This window comes from Hevea brasiliensis, chromosome 8, assembly GCF_030052815.1.
Source record: "Hevea brasiliensis isolate MT/VB/25A 57/8 chromosome 8, ASM3005281v1, whole genome shotgun sequence".
Taxonomy (NCBI): Eukaryota; Viridiplantae; Streptophyta; class Magnoliopsida; order Malpighiales; family Euphorbiaceae; genus Hevea; species Hevea brasiliensis.
The window spans coordinates 101,345,736-101,364,555 of NC_079500.1; the positions used below are offsets into that span (position 1 = coordinate 101,345,736).

At 36.0% G+C, this 18,820-nt stretch overlaps 1 protein-coding gene across 1 annotated transcript; it reads left to right on the forward strand.

Moving 5' to 3' along the window:
• The first annotated feature begins 11,644 nt into the window (after positions 1-11,644).
• Positions 11,645-16,224, forward strand: LOC110657644 (transcription elongation factor TFIIS). Its single transcript, XM_021814949.2, has 4 exons — positions 11,645-11,918; positions 13,210-14,430; positions 14,591-14,783; positions 15,140-16,224. Exons 2-4 carry the CDS (start codon positions 14,120-14,122, stop codon positions 16,016-16,018), a joined length of 1,383 nt encoding a protein of 460 aa, XP_021670641.2. The 5' UTR covers positions 11,645-11,918; positions 13,210-14,119; the 3' UTR covers positions 16,019-16,224.
• Positions 16,225-18,820: the final 2,596 nt, after the last annotated feature.

Genomic DNA, 18,820 nt, shown 5'->3' on the forward strand with positions numbered 1-18,820 from the left:
TCCTAGTGTTCAAAAGGCTGAGGCTTTGGAGTTTGAAACCTTAAAGCAAGGCAACATGACAGTTACAGAGTATGAGATGAAGTTTACCAAATTATCTCACTTTGGTAAACACTTAATTCCAAATGAAGAGAAGAAGGCTCGCAGGTTTGAAAGGGGCTTATGAGATAAGCTAATTGATCATGTAGTTCCTTTACAACTACCTAAATATGGAAAGGTGGTTGATCGGGCTAGATAGATGGAGATGTATGATGATGAACGTTGGGCTTGTGAGCAGCGTAAGCAGTTTAAGAAAGATGGTCAGGTTAATCAGTTTAACAGAGGACAGAGTCATTAGGGCTCTTATCAGGGTAATAAGCAGGGTTCTCAGTCTAAAGTTGGTAATAGGGCACATCAATCTAGAGTTGGTCAGGGACGTAAGCAGAGGACTCATGCAGGGAATGCTCGGTATAGTCAGATTAGCACTGGGCTTGTTTCCACTCCTTGTCAGCGTTGTGGTAAGCCACATAAGGGCACTTTTCATTGGGTCACTGGAGCATGCTTTGGTTGTGGATAACTAGGACACCGTAGATAGGACTATCCTACTAGTGGGACAACTCAGGTGCTGGTCAGGCAGCATATTCTACTCCTTCTCAGGTTCATCCAATTTCACAGTATAGTGGTAGAAGTTAGGGTTCTGATGGTCGTGGTCAGGGTGGTAGAGGTTCTGGTGGTAGAGGATCTGCTCAAACTCAGGGACAAACATCTGGTGGTAAAGGTCAAGCCAGGGTTTTTACTTTGACTCAGCAGAATGCTCAGGCATCTAATGTAGTAGTGACAGGTACACTTTCTATTTGTTCATTTGATGCTAGAGTACTGTTTTATCCCGGTTCCACTCATTCCTTTATTTCTCCATACTTTTTCATGAGATTTAGTACACCACCTACTTTGTTAGAGTATCCTTTATCTATATCAACACCTATGGGGAACGCAATAGACACTGATATGGTGTATAGGGGATGTATAGTTCACATTGGAGATAGGGAATCAGCTGCAGATCTTGTTTCTTTGGATATGTTTGAGTTTGATGTGATTTTAGGCATGGATTGGTTAGCCACTTATAATGTTTCATTGGATTGTCATAATAAAGTTGTACTCTTTAAAATTCTTGGGGAGGTGGAGTTTCAATTTCAGGGAGATCGCAGTATAGCCTCTAGTAATCTTATCTCAGTAGTGAGTGCTAGCCGATTATTGCGAAAGAGATGTAAGGGGTTTCTAGGTTATGTTAGAGACGTTCAGGTAGAAGGTGCAAGTTTGGAGAATGTTGCAGTGGTTAAGGAGTTTTCTGATGTGTTTTTAGAAGATTTATCAGGTTTACCCTCGAAGCGAGAGGTAGAGTTTGGTATAGACTTAGTTCCTAGAACTGAGCCCATATCTATGCCACCTTATCATATGGCACCCGCAGAACTTAAGGAGATGAAGGAGCAGCTACAGGACCTACTAGATAAAAGGGTTTATTAGCCCTAGTGTTTCTCCATGGGGTGCTCCTGTGTTATTTGTGGGGAAGAAGAATGGGTCTTTGAGAATGTGCATTGATTATAGGCAATTGAATAAGGTGACTGTGCGTAATAAGTATCCTCTTCCATGCATCGATGACTTGTTTGATCAACTTCAAGGTGCAAAGTATTTTTCCAAGATTGATCTTCGATCTGGGTATCATCAATTAAGGGTCAAGAAAGAAGACATACTCAAGATGGCCTTTAGGACTAGGTATGGACACTATGAATTTCTTGTAATGTCTTTTGGTCTTACTATAAAAAGAGATGATTCTCCTTGATTTCAATTAATCTGTACATGGGTATATATATACAATTGATTCCTATAATTGTGTTCTACTAATTAGGAAGAAATCCTAAATAGGAATACAGAATACAGAATATACAGAGAAATAATATAGTGATTGACTTTCCATAACACTCCCCCTCAAGTTGGAGCATAGATGTTAATCATGCTCAACTTGTTACAAATGTAGTCAATCCTAGCTCCATTTAGAGTTTTATGAAAATATCTCCTAACTGCTCTTCAGTTTTGATGTGTCCTGTTGAGATGATTTGTTGTTGAATCTTTTCAAGAACAAAGTGACAATCAATCTCAATATGTTTGGTCCGCTCATGAAACACCGGATTAGAAGCAATATGGAGAGCAGCTTGATTATTACACCACAAATTCGTAGGCAGGGAGGTCTTAAAAACTGTCTCATCTAGTAATTGAAGTATCCACATTACCTCATATACTGATTATGCCATGGCTTTATATTTCTATTCAGCACTAGATCGAGAAACTACACTCTGCTTCTTGCTTCTCTAAGACACCAAATTTTCTCTAACAAAAATGCAATATCCAGTAGTTGACCTCCTGTCAACCTTAGATCCAGCCCAGTCGGCATCTGAAAAATATTCAACATGCAAATGCCTATGATTACCATATACCAAACCTCTTCCTGGAGTGCCCTTCAGATAACATAAGATTTGTCCCAAGGCTTCTCAATGAGCAACAGTTGGGAAATACATAAACTGACTTACTACACTAACAGCATAAGCAATGTCAGGATGAGTGACTGTAAGGTAGTTCAATTTTCCTACCAATCTCCTGTATCAATCTGGATCTTTAAACAACTCACTATCCCTTGCTAACAGTTGTAAATTTGGAGTCATTGGTGCACTGCAAAGCTTAGCACCTAATTTTCCTATCTCTGTCAATAGATCGAGGACATATTTTCTTTGAGACAAGAAAATACCCTTCTTACTTCTCATAACTTTAATACCCAAGAAATACTTTAACAGTCTTTGGTCTAAAACTGGGTTTGGAGGAAGGTTTTAAGAGATGAAATACCTCTAGAGTCACTCCCAGTGATGACAATGTCATCCACATAGACTACCAGGAGAATTAGACCAGCCTCAGATTGCCTATAAAATACTGAGTGATCGCACTTACTCTTTTGCATACCAAATTCCTGTACTGCTTCACTGAATCTCCCAAACCAGGCCCTAGGACTTTGTTTTAAGCCATAAAGAGACTTCCAAAGCCTACAAACTTTACCCATCTCCCCTTGAGCAACAAACCCAGGTGGTTGCTCTATATACACCTCCTCCTGAAGATCACCATGAAGGAAAGCATTCTTGATATCCAATTGGTGCAGGGGCCAATCATATATAGCTACTAAAGAGATAAATAAGCGAACAAAAGTAAGTTTAGCTACAGGAGAAAAAGTGTCAGAGTAATCAACCTCATATGTCTGAGCATATCCTTTTGTTACAAGGTGTGCTTTTAACCTAGCCACAGAACCATCAGGATTTACCTTTACTATAAATACCCATTTGCAATCAATAACTTTCTTACCAGTGGGCAAAGGCAACAGTTCCCATGTGCCATTAGCATCTAAAGCCTCCATTTCCTCTTTCATAGCAGCACACCAGCCAGGATGAGACAATGTCTCACCAACAGTATTAGGGATAGGAACAGAGTCTAAAGAAGTAACAAAACACTGAAAACAAGAAGAAAATTGATTATAAGAAATAAAAGAAGAGATAGGGTAAGTACATGAATGTTTACCTTTACGAAGAGCAATGGGTAAGTCTAGGTCATAATCATGATCAGTATGAGGTACAAGATCTCCCAACGAAGTACCTGGTGGAGGATCTGAGCCAGGAATCTCTAATCTCCTGGAATAAACATGAACAACGGGAGGTCGAGTAGGTCTAGAGACAGAAGGAACAGGTTGTGGGAGAGGACTAGATATTGGTTGGACAGTATATATTAAGAGATCATCCTCCTTCCCCTGACTCTCATACACAGATGGTTGAGGAAAGAATGGAGTGGACTAAAAAAATGCGACATCTGTAGAAACAAGATAACGATTAAGAGTAGCAGAGAAACAACAGTACCCTTTTTGGAGCCAAGAGCACCTAAGGAAGACACATTTGAGAGGCTTTGGATCCAATTTAGTAACCTGTGGATGAACATCACACACAAAACAGGTACAACAAAAAATACAGGGTTCAACAGAGAACAAAGATTTTGTAGGAAACAAAGCCGTATAAGGAATATCCCCATTAAGGACAGAAAACGACATATGATTGATCAAAAAACATGCCGTAGAAACTGCATCCGCCCAAAAGTGTTTAGGAACTTTCATATGAAAAAGAATAGCACAAGTTACCTTAAGAAGATACCGATTTTTTCTTTCGGTCACGCCATTTTGGGATGGGGTATCAACACAGGAAGACTGATGAAAAATGTCATTCTGTGTCATATAAGATTGAAATTGTGCTGAAAAGTATTCTTTGGCATTGTCACTTCTTAATATGCGCACAGAAATATTAAATTGAGTTTTGATTTCATTACAAAAGGCACAAAAGATAGAAAATAACTCAGAATGATTCTTCATTAAATATAACCAGGTAATACGAGAGTAATCATCAATAAAAGTAACAAAATAATGAAATCCAGTTTTAGAAGTAACAGAACAAGGACCCTAAACATCAAAATGAACTAACTCAAAAGGGGATGAAGCCCGTTTATTGACTCTAGACACAGAAAGCAAACAATGATATTTTGTAAACTGACACGACTCACATTCTAATACTGATAAAGACTAAAACTGAGGACACAGTTTCTTCATGGTCGACAAAGAAGGATGGCCCAATCTACAATGAGCTTCAAGAGGTGTTAAGGTACTGGAGCAAACAAGCGACCTCAGTACATGATTTTCCATAATGTAAAGACTACCTGACTCACATCCTCTACCAATAATCTGCTTCGTCGTAAGATCCTGAAACAAACACTAGTCAGAAAAAAAGGAAACAGAACAATTTAAAGTACTAGTAAGTTTACTAATAGAAAGTAGATTAAAAGAGAATTTTGGTACACACAAAACAAATGACAAAGAAATTGACGAAGTCAGGTTCACAGTTCCAAAACCCATGACACAAGAAGTAGAACTATCAGCTAAAGTAACAGTAGAGGAAGTGAGATTAGACTGAAAAGCAGATAGAAGACTAGAATTACCTGTCATGTGATCTGTCACACTAGAATCAATAACCCATTTGGATGAGGAAGACACAAGGCATGTAGTAGATTTACCTGACTCAGCGATCGCAGTGACAGGGGAACTGGTAGGCTTTAGAGATGCTTGATACTTGAAAAACTGTGCAAAATCCTCTGCAGATACCAAAATAGTTTTCTCAGAGAAAGATACTGTAGAATTCTCTGCTGCCATATTTACCATCTGTGATTGCTGATTTTTCCTCTGAAGTTACAGATAATTATATGTTGTATGGCCAGGCTCATGGCAATAATAACAAATGACTCCTCTTGAGTCCTGATTAGAACTAGCCTCCCCATTACGCTGATTACCTCTGTTGCCTATAATTCCTCCTGTACTTCCTCTTCTATTACCCTGTTGTCTATTTGGATTACGACTAGTAAGAGCGCTACTGGTAGGCTGTGAAGATTGAGTACTCTCTGTATGAAGGACCCATGTGAACGTTTCATGCAAAGAGGAATCTCAGAACTGGAGAGAATATGAGATTTAGCAGTCTCATACTCTGAAGAAAGGCCTACAAGAAAACTCATAATAGCCAGTTGCTCCCGTTGGGCCTACTGAACTTTCACATCAGGACTAAAAGACAACAATACATTAAGTTCCTCATATACCCATTTAAAATCCATAAAATAAGTCGTGAGAGACTTATCATCTTTCTCAGCATGGTAGAACGCCTTACAAACATCATAAATATGGGAGATATTCCCTTTACCAGAATATAGAAAATCTAAGTAATCCATCAATTCCTTAACAAATTCACAGTGATTAATTAAACTAATTACCTCACTGTGAATCGAGTTTCGAAGCTGCAAAAACAACCGAGCATCCTTCCTTAGCCAAGTTTATTGTGTATCATCAGTAGGTGGGTCTTTAGTAAGGTGAGCATTCTTATCAATGCTACGCAAATAGACCCTAATAGTCTTACTCTACTCCAGGCAATTTGAACCATTAAGTTTGTGTTCCGTGATCTTAGTCATCACCGGAATCATATCAGAAATAACATTCTTATTGTCTACCATTTATTGAGACAAAGAAAATTAACCGAAACGCTAATCCAAAGTGCTTACAGTCGCAAAATAACCCAAAATTACAAATCAAGCAAATACTGAAATAGGATCTGAGAGCTAAACCTCAGAAGTCCTTTAATGGTGTACTGGATCAGGCAACAGCACACAGTGGTGGAATGAGGGGGTTAAGGCGACATCGGCGATGTTGATCAGAGTCGAAACGGCAGGTCGGCAGCTAAGGTCTCTCCTGAGCTGGGTGGTGAGAACAAATAGTCACCCTAGATAGATGACCTGCTCTGATACCATGTAGAAAGAGATGATTCTCCTTGATTTCAATTAATCTGTACATGGGTATATATATACAATTGATTCCTATAATTGTATTCTACTAATTAGGAAGAAATCATAAATAAGAAATTCTAAATAAGAAATCCTAAATAGGAATACAGAATACAGAATATACAGAGAAATAATATAGTAATTGACTTTCCATAACACTTACTAATGCTCCAACCGCTTTTATGGATCTCATGAATAGAGTTTTCAAGCCTTTCTTAGTCAATTTGTTATATTGTTCATCAATGATATTTTAGTGTACTCAAAAAGTAAAGAGGAGCATGAGCAACATTTGAGAATTGTCCTTCAGACCTTAGGGGAACACAAGCTATATGCCAAGTTCTTAAAATGTGAGTTCTGGGTAGATAGTGTGGCTTTCTTAGGCCATACAGTATCTAAGGATGGGGTGTGTGTTGATAAGAAGAAAGTTAAGGCAGTGCTTCATTGGCCTAGACCCACAACTGTGTCAGAGATTCATAGTTTCTTGGGTTTAGCAGGGTATTATGGACGGTTTGTTCAAGACTTCTCTCGTATTGTAGCAACTTTAACTAAGTTGACACAGAAGAATGTGAAATTTCAGTGATCTGAGGCTTGTGAAAAAAGTTTTTAAGAGCTTAAGACTTGTTTAACTACAGCACCAGTGTTAGCCCTTTCGTCTAGATCAAGGGGTTATACAGTGTATTGTGATGCTTCTAGGATTGGTTTAGGATGTGTTTTGATGCAGCATGGACGAGTTATTGCATATGCTTTTCGTCAGTTGAAAAGGCACGACCAGAATTATCCAACTCATGATTTGGAAATGGCTGCAGTAATTTTTGCTTTGAAAATCTAGAGGCACTACTGTATGGTAAGACTTATGAAATCTTCACTGACCACAAAAGTCTCAAATCCATCTTTGACCAATGTGAACTTAATCTTAGGCAAAGGAGATGGGTAGAATTGCTAAAAGATTATGATTGCACCATACAGTATCACCCTGGAAAAGCTAATGTGGTGGTTGATGCTCGAAGCAGGAAGTCTTTTGGTAGTTTAGCCCATATATCTACCAAGAAGAGGCCTCTGATTGGTAAATTACATGAGTTGTTAGATCAGGGAGTAGAGTTTGAAATCGTAACCGGATTATTCTTACCACATTTTTGAGTTAGGCCTATCTTGATTGATCGAATTAAGGCTGCTTAGAAGAGGGATTCTCAGTTATGTGAGATTATAGATAGTATTCATCAAGGCCAAGCTCAAGGGTTCATGTTAAATGATGATAGAATTCTTCTTTATGGCACTAGACTTTGTGTCCCCAATGTTGATGAGTTGAGAAGAGAAATCATGGAGGAGGCACACCATTATGCTTACACAGTACACCCAGGTTTAACTAAGATGTACCATGATTTAAGGTAGCATTATTGGTGGGGTGGCATGAAGAGGGATGTTGCAGACTTTGTTGCTAAATATTTGACTTGTCAATAGGTTAAAGTAGAACATTAGAGACCATCTGGGTTACTTCAGTCATTACCTATTCCCGAGTGGAAGTAGGAGCACATTGCTATGGACTTGGTTGTGGGTTTACCTAGTACACGAGGTGTTTACAATGCAATATGGGTGATAGTGGATAGATTGATAAAATCTGCTCATTTCCTTCCTGTGAAGACTACATATAACTTTGCTAAACTTGCACAGTTGTATATAGACAAGATTGTTAATCTTCATGATGTTCCAGTTTCCATTATCTCTGATCGTGGTGCTCAGTTTACTTCTCGATTTTGAAAGAAATTCCAAGAAGCTTTAGGAACACGAGTAGACTTTAGTACTGCTTTTCACCCTCAGATAGATGGACAGTTAGAAAGGACCATACAGACACTGGAGGACATGCTTCGTGCATATGTTATAGATTTTGGTGGCTGTTGGGATCATCATTTGCCTTTAGTGGAGTTTGCTTATAATAACAGTTATCAGGCAAGTATAGATATGACTCCATATGAGGCATTATATGGTCGAAAGTGTAGGTCACCAATTTGTTAGGATGAAGTTGGAGAAAGAAGGCTTACTAGACTAGAGTTGATACAATTAACTTCAGAGAAGGTTTGGCTAATTCGTGATAGACTTTTGACTGCTCAAAGTCGACAGAGAAGTTATGCTGACCCTAAGCGTAAAGACGTAGAGTTTATAGTTGGTGATTATGTATTTCTGAGAGTTTCACCTATGAAAGGAATCATGAGGTTTGGGAAGAAAGGGAAGCTTAGTCATCGTTTTGTTGGTCCATTTGAAATTTTGGAGAGAATTGGAGCAGTTGTTTACCGTTTAGCCCTTCCACCTGGTTTTGCACATGTATATTCAGTTTTCCATATCTCTATGCTTAGAAAGTATGTATCAGATCCATCTCATGTTTTGCAACCTCAAACCATACAATTTAGGAATGATATGTCATATGAGGAGTAATTGATAAAGATTTTAGATCGATAAATTAGGAAACTTCGGTCTAAGGAAGTGGCTTTGATCAAAGTTTTGTAGCATAATCACTCAAGTAGTGAGGCCACATAGGAGGCAGAATCTGAAATGCAAGCCATATCCCCACTTATTTGATTATTCATGTTAAAATTTTGTCTGTTTAAATTTGGGGACCGAATTTCTTTTAAGGGGGGAAGTATGTGGAAACCCAATATTTATCTATTTAATTATTTATTTATTTTAATTATCTAACAATAATTTAAAATATTTATATAGAAAATAAAATAAAATAAAATAAGAAATATTTTATTGGATGGCCTATTTATTTATTTTTTTTATATATATTATTTTCGAAATTAAATATATATCTGTAATCTGAATAACCCAATTTAATAATAACTCTTATCCCATTCTACACTTAATAGAACTCTTGAAATATATATACCCTAATTATATCTTCTGCTAAACTTTACTTTCAAAGCCTGTTTGTCACCTCTTTTTTCTATCACATACTCTTAACAGGTATTTTCACCATCTTTTATTTATTGTTACATATATATATATATATATATATATATATATATATATATATATATATATATATATATATATATATATATATATAAGTTTATGATTTATAATCTGATGTGCGCAGAAAATCCCTAAATTTTACTTCTCTATTTATCATCTTCGATTATATTTTCAAGGTAAAAATTCTTGTTATTTGTTCAATAATGGGTGAATTTGATTTTATTTTCTCTCCTTAATTTGTTACAACTACTCTAGAAATTCATTTTTTTTTTTTATTATTGGTATTGAATTAGGTCGATCATGATTACTGTGAGATAATAACATTGAATTTAGATTATATATAACAGAGAATTTCGTCTGGTTTCGTCAGGATTGAAATCCGGTATCATCATCATATATATATATATATATATTAAAATTATTTTATTTTATTGTTATTTGATATTTCTCTTTTATATTTTGGGTGTATAGGAGATTCAAATATTCAATCTATCAGTTGAAATTGTCTCTCTTCCATCGAAAATAACCATTGTCTTTGAGATTTCAGGTGAGTGGTAATTATAGTACATGACACCATTTTGATCCCTTTTAAAATTTCTTAGCATTAAAATTGTTATTAAATGAAATTTTAAATTAATATTTTAACAATTATTTTACATGTGATTTTCTAGAGTTTTATTTTATTATTGAATTTTATTTCGATTTTGATTAAATAATTGATTTTGTCAATTATCTCTTCATTAGAGTCATTAAGATTCTGGGAACAGGCCTTTAATATCTTTTATATTGATTGATATCTAATTTCTGAATTTACAGATGTGTTATGCAGAATTGATTTGATATTGATTTGATCTTATTGACTCTCTGAAATTGTTGAAATAAACTGTTAGAATTACACTGTCAGTTATTGTTCATTATCTGAAGTCTTTGAGTTGATTTTGATTGATTTTTGGAAATTGATTTTCTATTTTGAATTGGTACCTGTACCCAGTATCTATATCTGCTATTTGGCCCCACCGTATGGACTATCACGGCATTAGGTTCCATTGTTGAGTCATGCATCATTGTAATTTATGGTTTGCATTAGTATCATATGCATTGATATATGTGAAGGAGGATGAATGTATCTAATATCTGGTAGTGCGCTTACCATCTAGCCTTTGGTGATTTGGGGTATCATCACCCTGGTGTACTATACCATAAAATTTTTATTGAACGAATTTCTTTTACATATATGTTTTTTATGAAATTATTTTATTAATGATTTTAATAGCATGAGTATGATTTTATTGAATAGAAAATTTATTGTGAAATTAATCAAGCATTTGCCTGTTCCTATTCCGTTGTGTGTTATAATTATCATTCATTGAGCATTAGCTCAAATCACGTTTTCTCTGTCTGTTATCTGTTTCAGATCAGTAGAATTCTGCAGCTGATCTAAATATTCAATCCATTTTCTAGAGAGGGACAATAATTGATTTGTTCTCATGGTATACCCGAATTCATATTTCCTCAGGCTAATAATTAGTTTAGTTTATTGAATAGTTTAAGTTTTTATTTGAAAACTGTAGAGACTCTGCAGTTTACTTATGGAATATTTATGATGTTTATTCAGTATTTTGTTTATTTGTATTTTATCTATTTTTTTGAGATTTGTAAGTGATAATATATTTATTCAAGATATTTTGATAAGACTTGTATGATTTAAGAATACTTAAATTATGCGCCTGTCACGGCTCAAAATTTTAGGTCGTGACATTTAAAAAATAAAATTTAATTATAATTAATTTTAAAAATAAAAGATAATTTAAGTAAAATCAATATTCCCTCTTTTATACATTTATATATAATATAAATAAAAGAAAAAAATAATATAGTAAAAGCAAGAATAAAATGAATTAATATTTTTTAATTTAAAAATAAATAAAAGATTTTAAAATAATATTATATTATTTTTTATTATCTTTAATGATAAATTATTTATCACGTGTGATTATTTGATTGAATTGGATTTAATTTGATTAAAATGGACTAAAATAAAGTTATATAAAATTTATTTAAACTAATTTTAATAAAAAAATTTAAAATGTATTTTAACTAATAATTTAAAGGTTAAAATAAATTTTTTGTCTATTTAAATTAAAAAATTTGATAAATAATTTGAGAAAAAATAATTTAAAAAAAATTAAACAACATTTTTTAAAATAAAAAATTATATAATTAATTTTATTAAAATATAAAAATTAAATAATAATTTTTTCTGCTCAAAATACAATAAGAACGGCGAGGAACTCATTGGGGTTGGTGCTCCCCATTGACAGGTGTTGAAAAGAAAGGCAAGCAAAGATCTTCTCTCGAATTTTGGATTTTAAGGTTTTGGGGTTTCTGAAATCGAATCGAAAATGGCAGGAGAAACAGCTATTTTCAAGTTCCTGAAGCCTAGGAATCGTCCTCAATCCACTGATATCCAGGCCGCCGCCTTCTGGGGCGTTGCTGCCGTCTCCACTGCTCTTTATCTCATCCAGGTATCTCCTTAGATCTGAGTTCTTATTTAATGATTATTGATGCTCTCAATTTTTTTTGAATTGATAGCCGATTCACGAATAAAATTCTGTAGTTTTTAAAAATTTGCAACTTTGCATTTGGGTGATTCCCTGTTCTCTGTTTTCATGTATGTGCCATTGATAGATGCTCTTTGTGATTAAACATGGATTCGTTTTACGAAGGTTTTTGATTTCTGCAAGGGTTGTTTTTCGATTTGAACTAAAAAAATGACTATCTATCATGAAATTGGAAGAAAACCTTTTTATAGCTAAAGAATTTTGGCAAATATTGCAAGTAGCGGTTGCAATAGTGATAGCACAACATGGTTACTAACCAAAGCAAGGCTTGTTAAGAACGCTTTTAGCCGAGTCACACCATCTACACTGAATAACAATTAAAGTTTGTGACTTGAGGATGTTCAAAGGCACCTTTATTGTTCCACAATTACGGTTTTTTTTTTTTTCTTCTATTTTGGTCTTGGTGTCTTTTTATTCCTATTCTTTGTTTCATTCACCTGTTGATATTAGATATATGTGGTTGTTGTATTGGTGATAATGGTGGTTAAATTCATGCAGAATTAGTTTTTATGCTGCTAAGGTCCCTTGCACATGTTTGGAATACTCATATCTTTTGAAATATGTTAAATATATAGCACCATGGAATAGAGCTTTGGACAACGGAAAAGAAGTTTGATTTTAGAGCATAACTTAGAACAAAGGAAAAAAAAGCAGTATCTGTTTAGTTGCTGCATATGTATCTATCTATCTGTGAGCAACACCTTGTGCAGCAAATGTGCCTGTACATAGTGAGATAAGTCATGTTTCTATCCGTGACTTTTGATGTTTGAATGTTGAATTTGCTTTCCTCAAGTTGTGATCATTACATTTTTAACTGGTATTGACTTTTTAACATTTTTCCTTTTTGTCGTTCATTGCTTATTGTTAGTTGTTACTGCAATGACATTTTTTTTCTTGGCTCTTTGTAAACTGCTTGTATGAGATACAAATTCTTACCCCTACCTTGTGAGAACTGTTGAAGGATATTTACACGATGGATAACTTTTGGCATTTACCTGAAACATTTGGCAATTGATTTTTCATCTTTGCTACTTCACAAGCCTAAAATCACTAAATCAATTAGCGCTTAATTACCATTCCATTAAAAGAAGACAGGAAACATGAGAAAAGCTTTTGCATGCTCCAATGTGCATCTCTTTCTCACATTCTTATGATGTTTATTCTATCTTAAAAATTTTCTTTTGTCTTTTCTCAGCCATTTGATTGGATTAAGAAGAACTTTTTCGAGAAAGGGGAGCCCGAAGGAAAGTGAATAGGGATCAGATTTCTGAATAGCTTTTTCATTTATTTTATCAGGCTGACAATGAGAAATGATGAGTAAAGTTGATATGAATAATGTTGTTCCATTTTCTAGTTATTGTTGAGGCCTTATTGGCATTAATTCCTGGGATAACTGGACAATTTTAAGCTCCAATATTTATCTTAATTGTACTTTGCTTTTGCACAATTCTCTCTCACCTTCTCCAAGATTAATAACTTAATGTAGTCATTACTTAAAAAGGAATGGGTGGCTGTGTTTATTAGTACACTTTGGCACCATGTGTGCCAAAGTTACACCTCTTTGATCAACTTTATGCGGCTTACAAACAAAACTATTTTTAGGATGCATGGAAGGTGTAAAAATTACAATTTCAGCAAGAAATGGGCATTTTGTTTATGGTCATTTAGAGTAGAATGGCAATAGGAATAAATATTTTTATCGTTAGCAACGTTCCAAGGTAACACAGGGCCAGAGTCTATTGTCGCAAGCTCTGTTTCTAAAGGCAGTTGTAAATTTGTATACCCAACAAAAATTTGTTTTACTAGGCAGTACATTCATTCAAATGCTTATAGATACCATAAAGATACTGATTTTTTTGTATAAACCAGCTTTACTTCAGTAATATTATGGTCATTTATAAACCTATAAAGTCTTCAGGGCTGCGAGGTAATGAATTCCAGTAGGAGCTAATCTTCTGAAAAAAAAAAAAAAAAAAACTGATTTTGTAAAGAAAGAAGGTTGTACAATTTTTTTATTAGACAGAGGACCTAACGCCCAAAATAGAAGTAGAGAAGGAAAACAGATCCTATTTGTGAGGGAAAATGAGGAAAAATGCCACCAAGTCATGCGGGCTGACCTTGACTGCCGAGAAAGTAGAAGCTTAACTACTACTTACCCGTGTAAAGCCCTACAAATCAGTTCTGTTTTCCAACTTCCCTTTGAATTCCAACCTATAAAGGGTTTCCAACTCTCACTCAAAAACCTTTCCTCCTCTCTCTCTCTGTCTCTCTCTCTTTCATATGTATTTTCTCGAACGCACGCCTCTTCTGTTAGTTCGCCGCATCTGCATTGCATTCTTGTCTTCTGGACTATTCTAAGCCGCCCTCGCCGCCTCATTCAGAGAAGACAACCAAACCAAGCGGCCTCGTTATCTCCGTAAGCTCATTCACAGTTTTTCAAATCGGCTTCTTTTTTTGTTGTCCCTAGAGTTTCTGTTGTTTTTTCTTTGTAGTTTACTTCGTTTTTGCTTTGGAGGAGATTGTATTTCATCAAAGATTTCTTTTTTTCTTTTTTCCTTTTATTCAACTTTTGTTAGTTTTGGACTGAAAAAAATCATGCTGACTGAGAGAAAAGAGAAAGAATTGCTGGAGCTATTCGAAGCCGCAAAGAAAGCAGCGGAGGCGGCTGAGTCGGAGGAAGACGGAGGAGCTGAAGAAAGTCGATGTCTTGACGCCTTGGCTCAGCTCAAGGCCTTCCCTGTTACCATTCAACTTCTCGTCTCCACGCAGGTAACCCCTCCCTCATAATGCTTTTTTTTTTTTATATATATTTCGGCTTGAATAACTTATCTCTTTTTTCTCTTCTTGGTTTTGCCCTCTTCTGCTCTGTTGTTTTGCTTCTAATTTGATATTCTCTTCTCTTCTGTTCTGTTATTTGTGCCTTGGCCCTCCGGTCTTTGTTCATCAAATAGATGACCTCATTGCATTAGATAAGAAAATTATTCCCTTTTGAGAAATTGGAGCACCCAATATAATCTTTCTTTAATAAGAAATATATGCGACTGTTGCTTGTTTGTACACCTGATGAGTTAAGGAATAGGATTTAGTGAACATTATGTTTAGGTTAATTCATTGATGAATTTCAGGTTGGGAAGCGTTTACGGCCTCTAACCAAACATGCTAGGAAGAACATCCAGGATCTTGCTTCTGATGTCTTCGCATTGTGGAAAAAAGTGGTTTTGGAGCAAACAAGTGGTGATAAGAAAAATGGAAATGTAGAGGATAAAAATTCTGTTAAAGCTAAGCCAGCAAATCCAGAGAATGTTAAGGCCGAGAAGCTTCAAAAGACCACCCATGTAAAGGTTGAGAAATCCTCCAAGACTGGAATGGTCAAGGTTGAGAAAATTGATCAGAATGGTACACCAAGATCTGCCAAAGTTGTGGAATCTGAAACTGCCATTACAGGCCGCAATCCACCAGCTCCATTGGTATGTGTTCCAAAATGTAATGATGCTATGCGAGATCGAATTCGGGAACAACTTTATGAGGCATTGCACAAGGTCTCTAGCGAAGCTAAGGAAGATGTTTGGGAAGAAGTGAATGCCTGTGATCCAATTCAAGTCGCTGTTTCTGTTGAGTCAGTCTTGTTTAAACATTGGGGGCGTTCTAATGGCTCCCATAAGATCAGGTATAGATCCTTGATGTTTAATATCAAGGATGCAAAAAATCCTGATTTTCGGAGAAGAGTACTTCTTGGACAAGTGAAGGCTGAGGGAATTGTACACTTGAGTTCAGAAGAAATGGCAAGTGATGAAATGCAACAAAAGAATCAGCAGATCAAACAGAAAGCCTTATTCCACTGCGAGCTTGGAGGTGGCCCAAAAGCCACAACTGATCAATTCAAGTGTGGTCGATGCGGGCAACGCAAGACCACCTACCATCAAATGCAGACTAGGAGTGCTGATGAGCCTATGACAACATATGTGACATGTATAAACTGCAATAACCATTGGAAGTTCTGTTGATGAGTCTCATAGGAGATGCTCGTTTTTAATGGATGATAATCTTAGGATAAGCTAGTGTTTTTGTTTTCCAGCACTAGTTCAGTTAGTGTCTCATTTTTCAATTGAGGAGTTTGTTATAGTTTTCATTTTCTTGTAACTGATCTGTCGAGTATTAACATGTAGGATTTGTATCATGTTTTCTTAACTATTCATTTACTTTCCTTCAACGTTTTTGTGCTCTTATTGCCGTAGGAAAAAATGGACTGGGTGTTGAGTATTCCACTGAAAAGTACAAGAAAATTTGCTATAAAAATTAATGGAATCATAGGACCTAATGTTATTACATCATATAGTGTTTTTACTTGTAGACATTATGATATCACAATCACAACATAGATTATTGAGAAGGTGTGGAGCGTTCCTTGAGAGCGTGAAAAACTCTAGTACTCTTGTCAAAGATCTAAGCTCTTCTGTTGTAATCAGTGGGGTCTCTGCCCTCGTCCTCACCCATGATTGCTTCTTTCTCCAAGCACTCCAATATTTCCACCATACCCTCCTTTCCTTGCATCTCTCACGCAACTTTCCCAATTCCATCATCCAATCTTCCCCTTCTGGGTTTATCTCAGCCTCCAATTCTCTTCCCAACTGCGTCAACGAACCTGTTCCAGTTTAGCACACCTATGATTAGTCTTTTCTCCGAGCTTGAAGCTCAAACCAGTAAATGGAAGAGAGGGTTTGGTTTTGCGCGAGGGAAAAAATGAAGAACAGGAAGGCGCATTCGGACGACAAGAAGATGCTTCCACATTTGCCAACTATTTTTTATAGGTGTCTTGTTTTTGTGGCCTTTGTTCTCTGAGGCCGGTTCAATGAGCTTATATATGATATCGGGCTGCTGATGCCGTTGCCCCACGAGCCCACGTTTCATCCAGGGGCTAACTGGCTAAGATGAGCAGCTGACATGGGAACAGGCCACGTGTAAGCAGTAGGTAGAGAAATCGAGACGGTGGTGCTGTGCTTTAAGATGAGATTTGGAAGGGAAAGTCAGAGAGGGCACGTTCTTGAAAGATTATTAGCCACGTCCACTTCAAGCCTTTGTCCTTATCTGTGTTTTCTTTTCTATACAGTTTTCCAAAAGGGATGCGTGGCTGTGATCATTTAATACATTGCGTTCGTATGCTTGCCCCGTCTCTGCGTGTGTATCTGTGCTGGTTGCTTTCTAGAGTATCTTAGCTCTGCAATGGAATTTGGCAGGAAATCTGGAAAACTAATTCTGCAGTGCTGTTGATCACATGAGGAGGAAAGACGAAGGTCATTTAGCATTCCCTAAGAATTCTTTTATAATCTGCAAGTAATTGGAACGCAAACATCTGCAGTAGCCTAGCCTAGCCTAGCCTATAATTCTTCTCTAGCAGTTCCCATGAAATTCTAAACGTGTAGACTAAATTTCCGCATGTATCATAGCTAGATCATTCCCAGAAGAATTTAATCTTGCACAGTCCGTCCACTCAAGGTCAGTGCTCCAACAATACAGGAACATAAGAGCTTTCCCTGGTTAGATTAATCAAACATTAATTCTAGTGAACTTTTGTCCTTAGGCTCTTCCTGTGACTGATAAATACAATTAAGTTTTCTGACCGTAAACAAATTAAATATAGATAGTATTATACAGGTTAATACGTGAATTTTAAATATTTAAATTTAATACAACTCAATTCAATTCAGTTCAATTAAGTCTTTATTTTAAAAATTTAGAGTCGACTATATAGATTCGCTTTCTCCACTCTGAATGATTTTGGGTTAAATCCTTAAAAATATGTAATTCTTCTAGGTCATGTTGTACTACTCTCCTCTAAGTCAATTTAGGTCTACCCCTTTTTTTCTTTCTATCCTCTAATCTAATGTGCTCTAATTGTCTAACTGGAGCCTCCGTATGTCTACGCTTCACATGACCAAACCACCTCAATCTCTCTTCTCTCAACTTATCTTCAATTGGCACCACTCTTACGTTTTCTCTAATACTCTCATTACGGACTTTATCTAGTCTAGTATGGCCACTCATCCACCTTAACATTCTCATATCTGCAACTCTTATCTTAGATGCATACGACTCTTTCAGTGCCCAACACTCACTACCATATAACATAGCCGGTCGTATGGTCATGCAGGTAAAATTTTCCTTTCAATTTATTGGGAATCTTACGATCACATAAAACTCCCGTGGCACGTCTCCACTTCAACCATTCGACTTTAATCCTATGACTAACATCCTCCTCACATCCCCCATCTACTTGAAGGACTGAGCCTAGATATTTAAAGTGATTACTTTGGGACAGTACCACTTCATTCAAACTAACTCCTTTCCTATCACCAGTTTGGCCTTCATTGAATTTGCAATGCATGTATTCTGTCTTCGTTCTATTTAACTTAAAACCCTTTGACTCTAGAGTACTTTTCTAAAGTTCTAGCTTTCTATTGACTCCTTCTTGTGTCTCATCTATCAGAACAATATCATCCGCAAACATCATGCACCAAGAAATACTCTCTTGTATATGTTTCATCAGTTCATCTAAAACTAATGTAAAAAGGTAAGGGCTTATGGCTGATCCTTGGTGTAATCCAATTGAGATCGGAAAATCTCTTGTGTCCCCTCCCACTGTGTGCATAATAGTAGTTGCTCCTTCATACATATCTTTCAATACTTGTATGTACCTAATAGATACCCTCTTTTGTTCTAACACATTCCATAGGACCTCTCTTGGAACATTATCATAAGCCTTCTCCAAATCAATAAAAACCATGTGTAGATCTTTCTTCACATCTCTA

Excerpts from the sequence above, each read along its gene's own strand:
- LOC110657644 (XM_021814949.2), top strand. The coding sequence starts at position 14,120 with ATGCGGGCTGACCTTGACTGCCGAGAAAGTAGAAGCTTAACTACTACT. Across the intron at positions 14,431-14,590 it reads CAAGCGGCCTCGTTATCTCC|TTTTGGACTGAAAAAAATCA; the intron begins GTAAGCTCATTC and ends AACTTTTGTTAG. Across the intron at positions 14,784-15,139 it reads AACTTCTCGTCTCCACGCAG|GTTGGGAAGCGTTTACGGCC; the intron begins GTAACCCCTCCC and ends GATGAATTTCAG.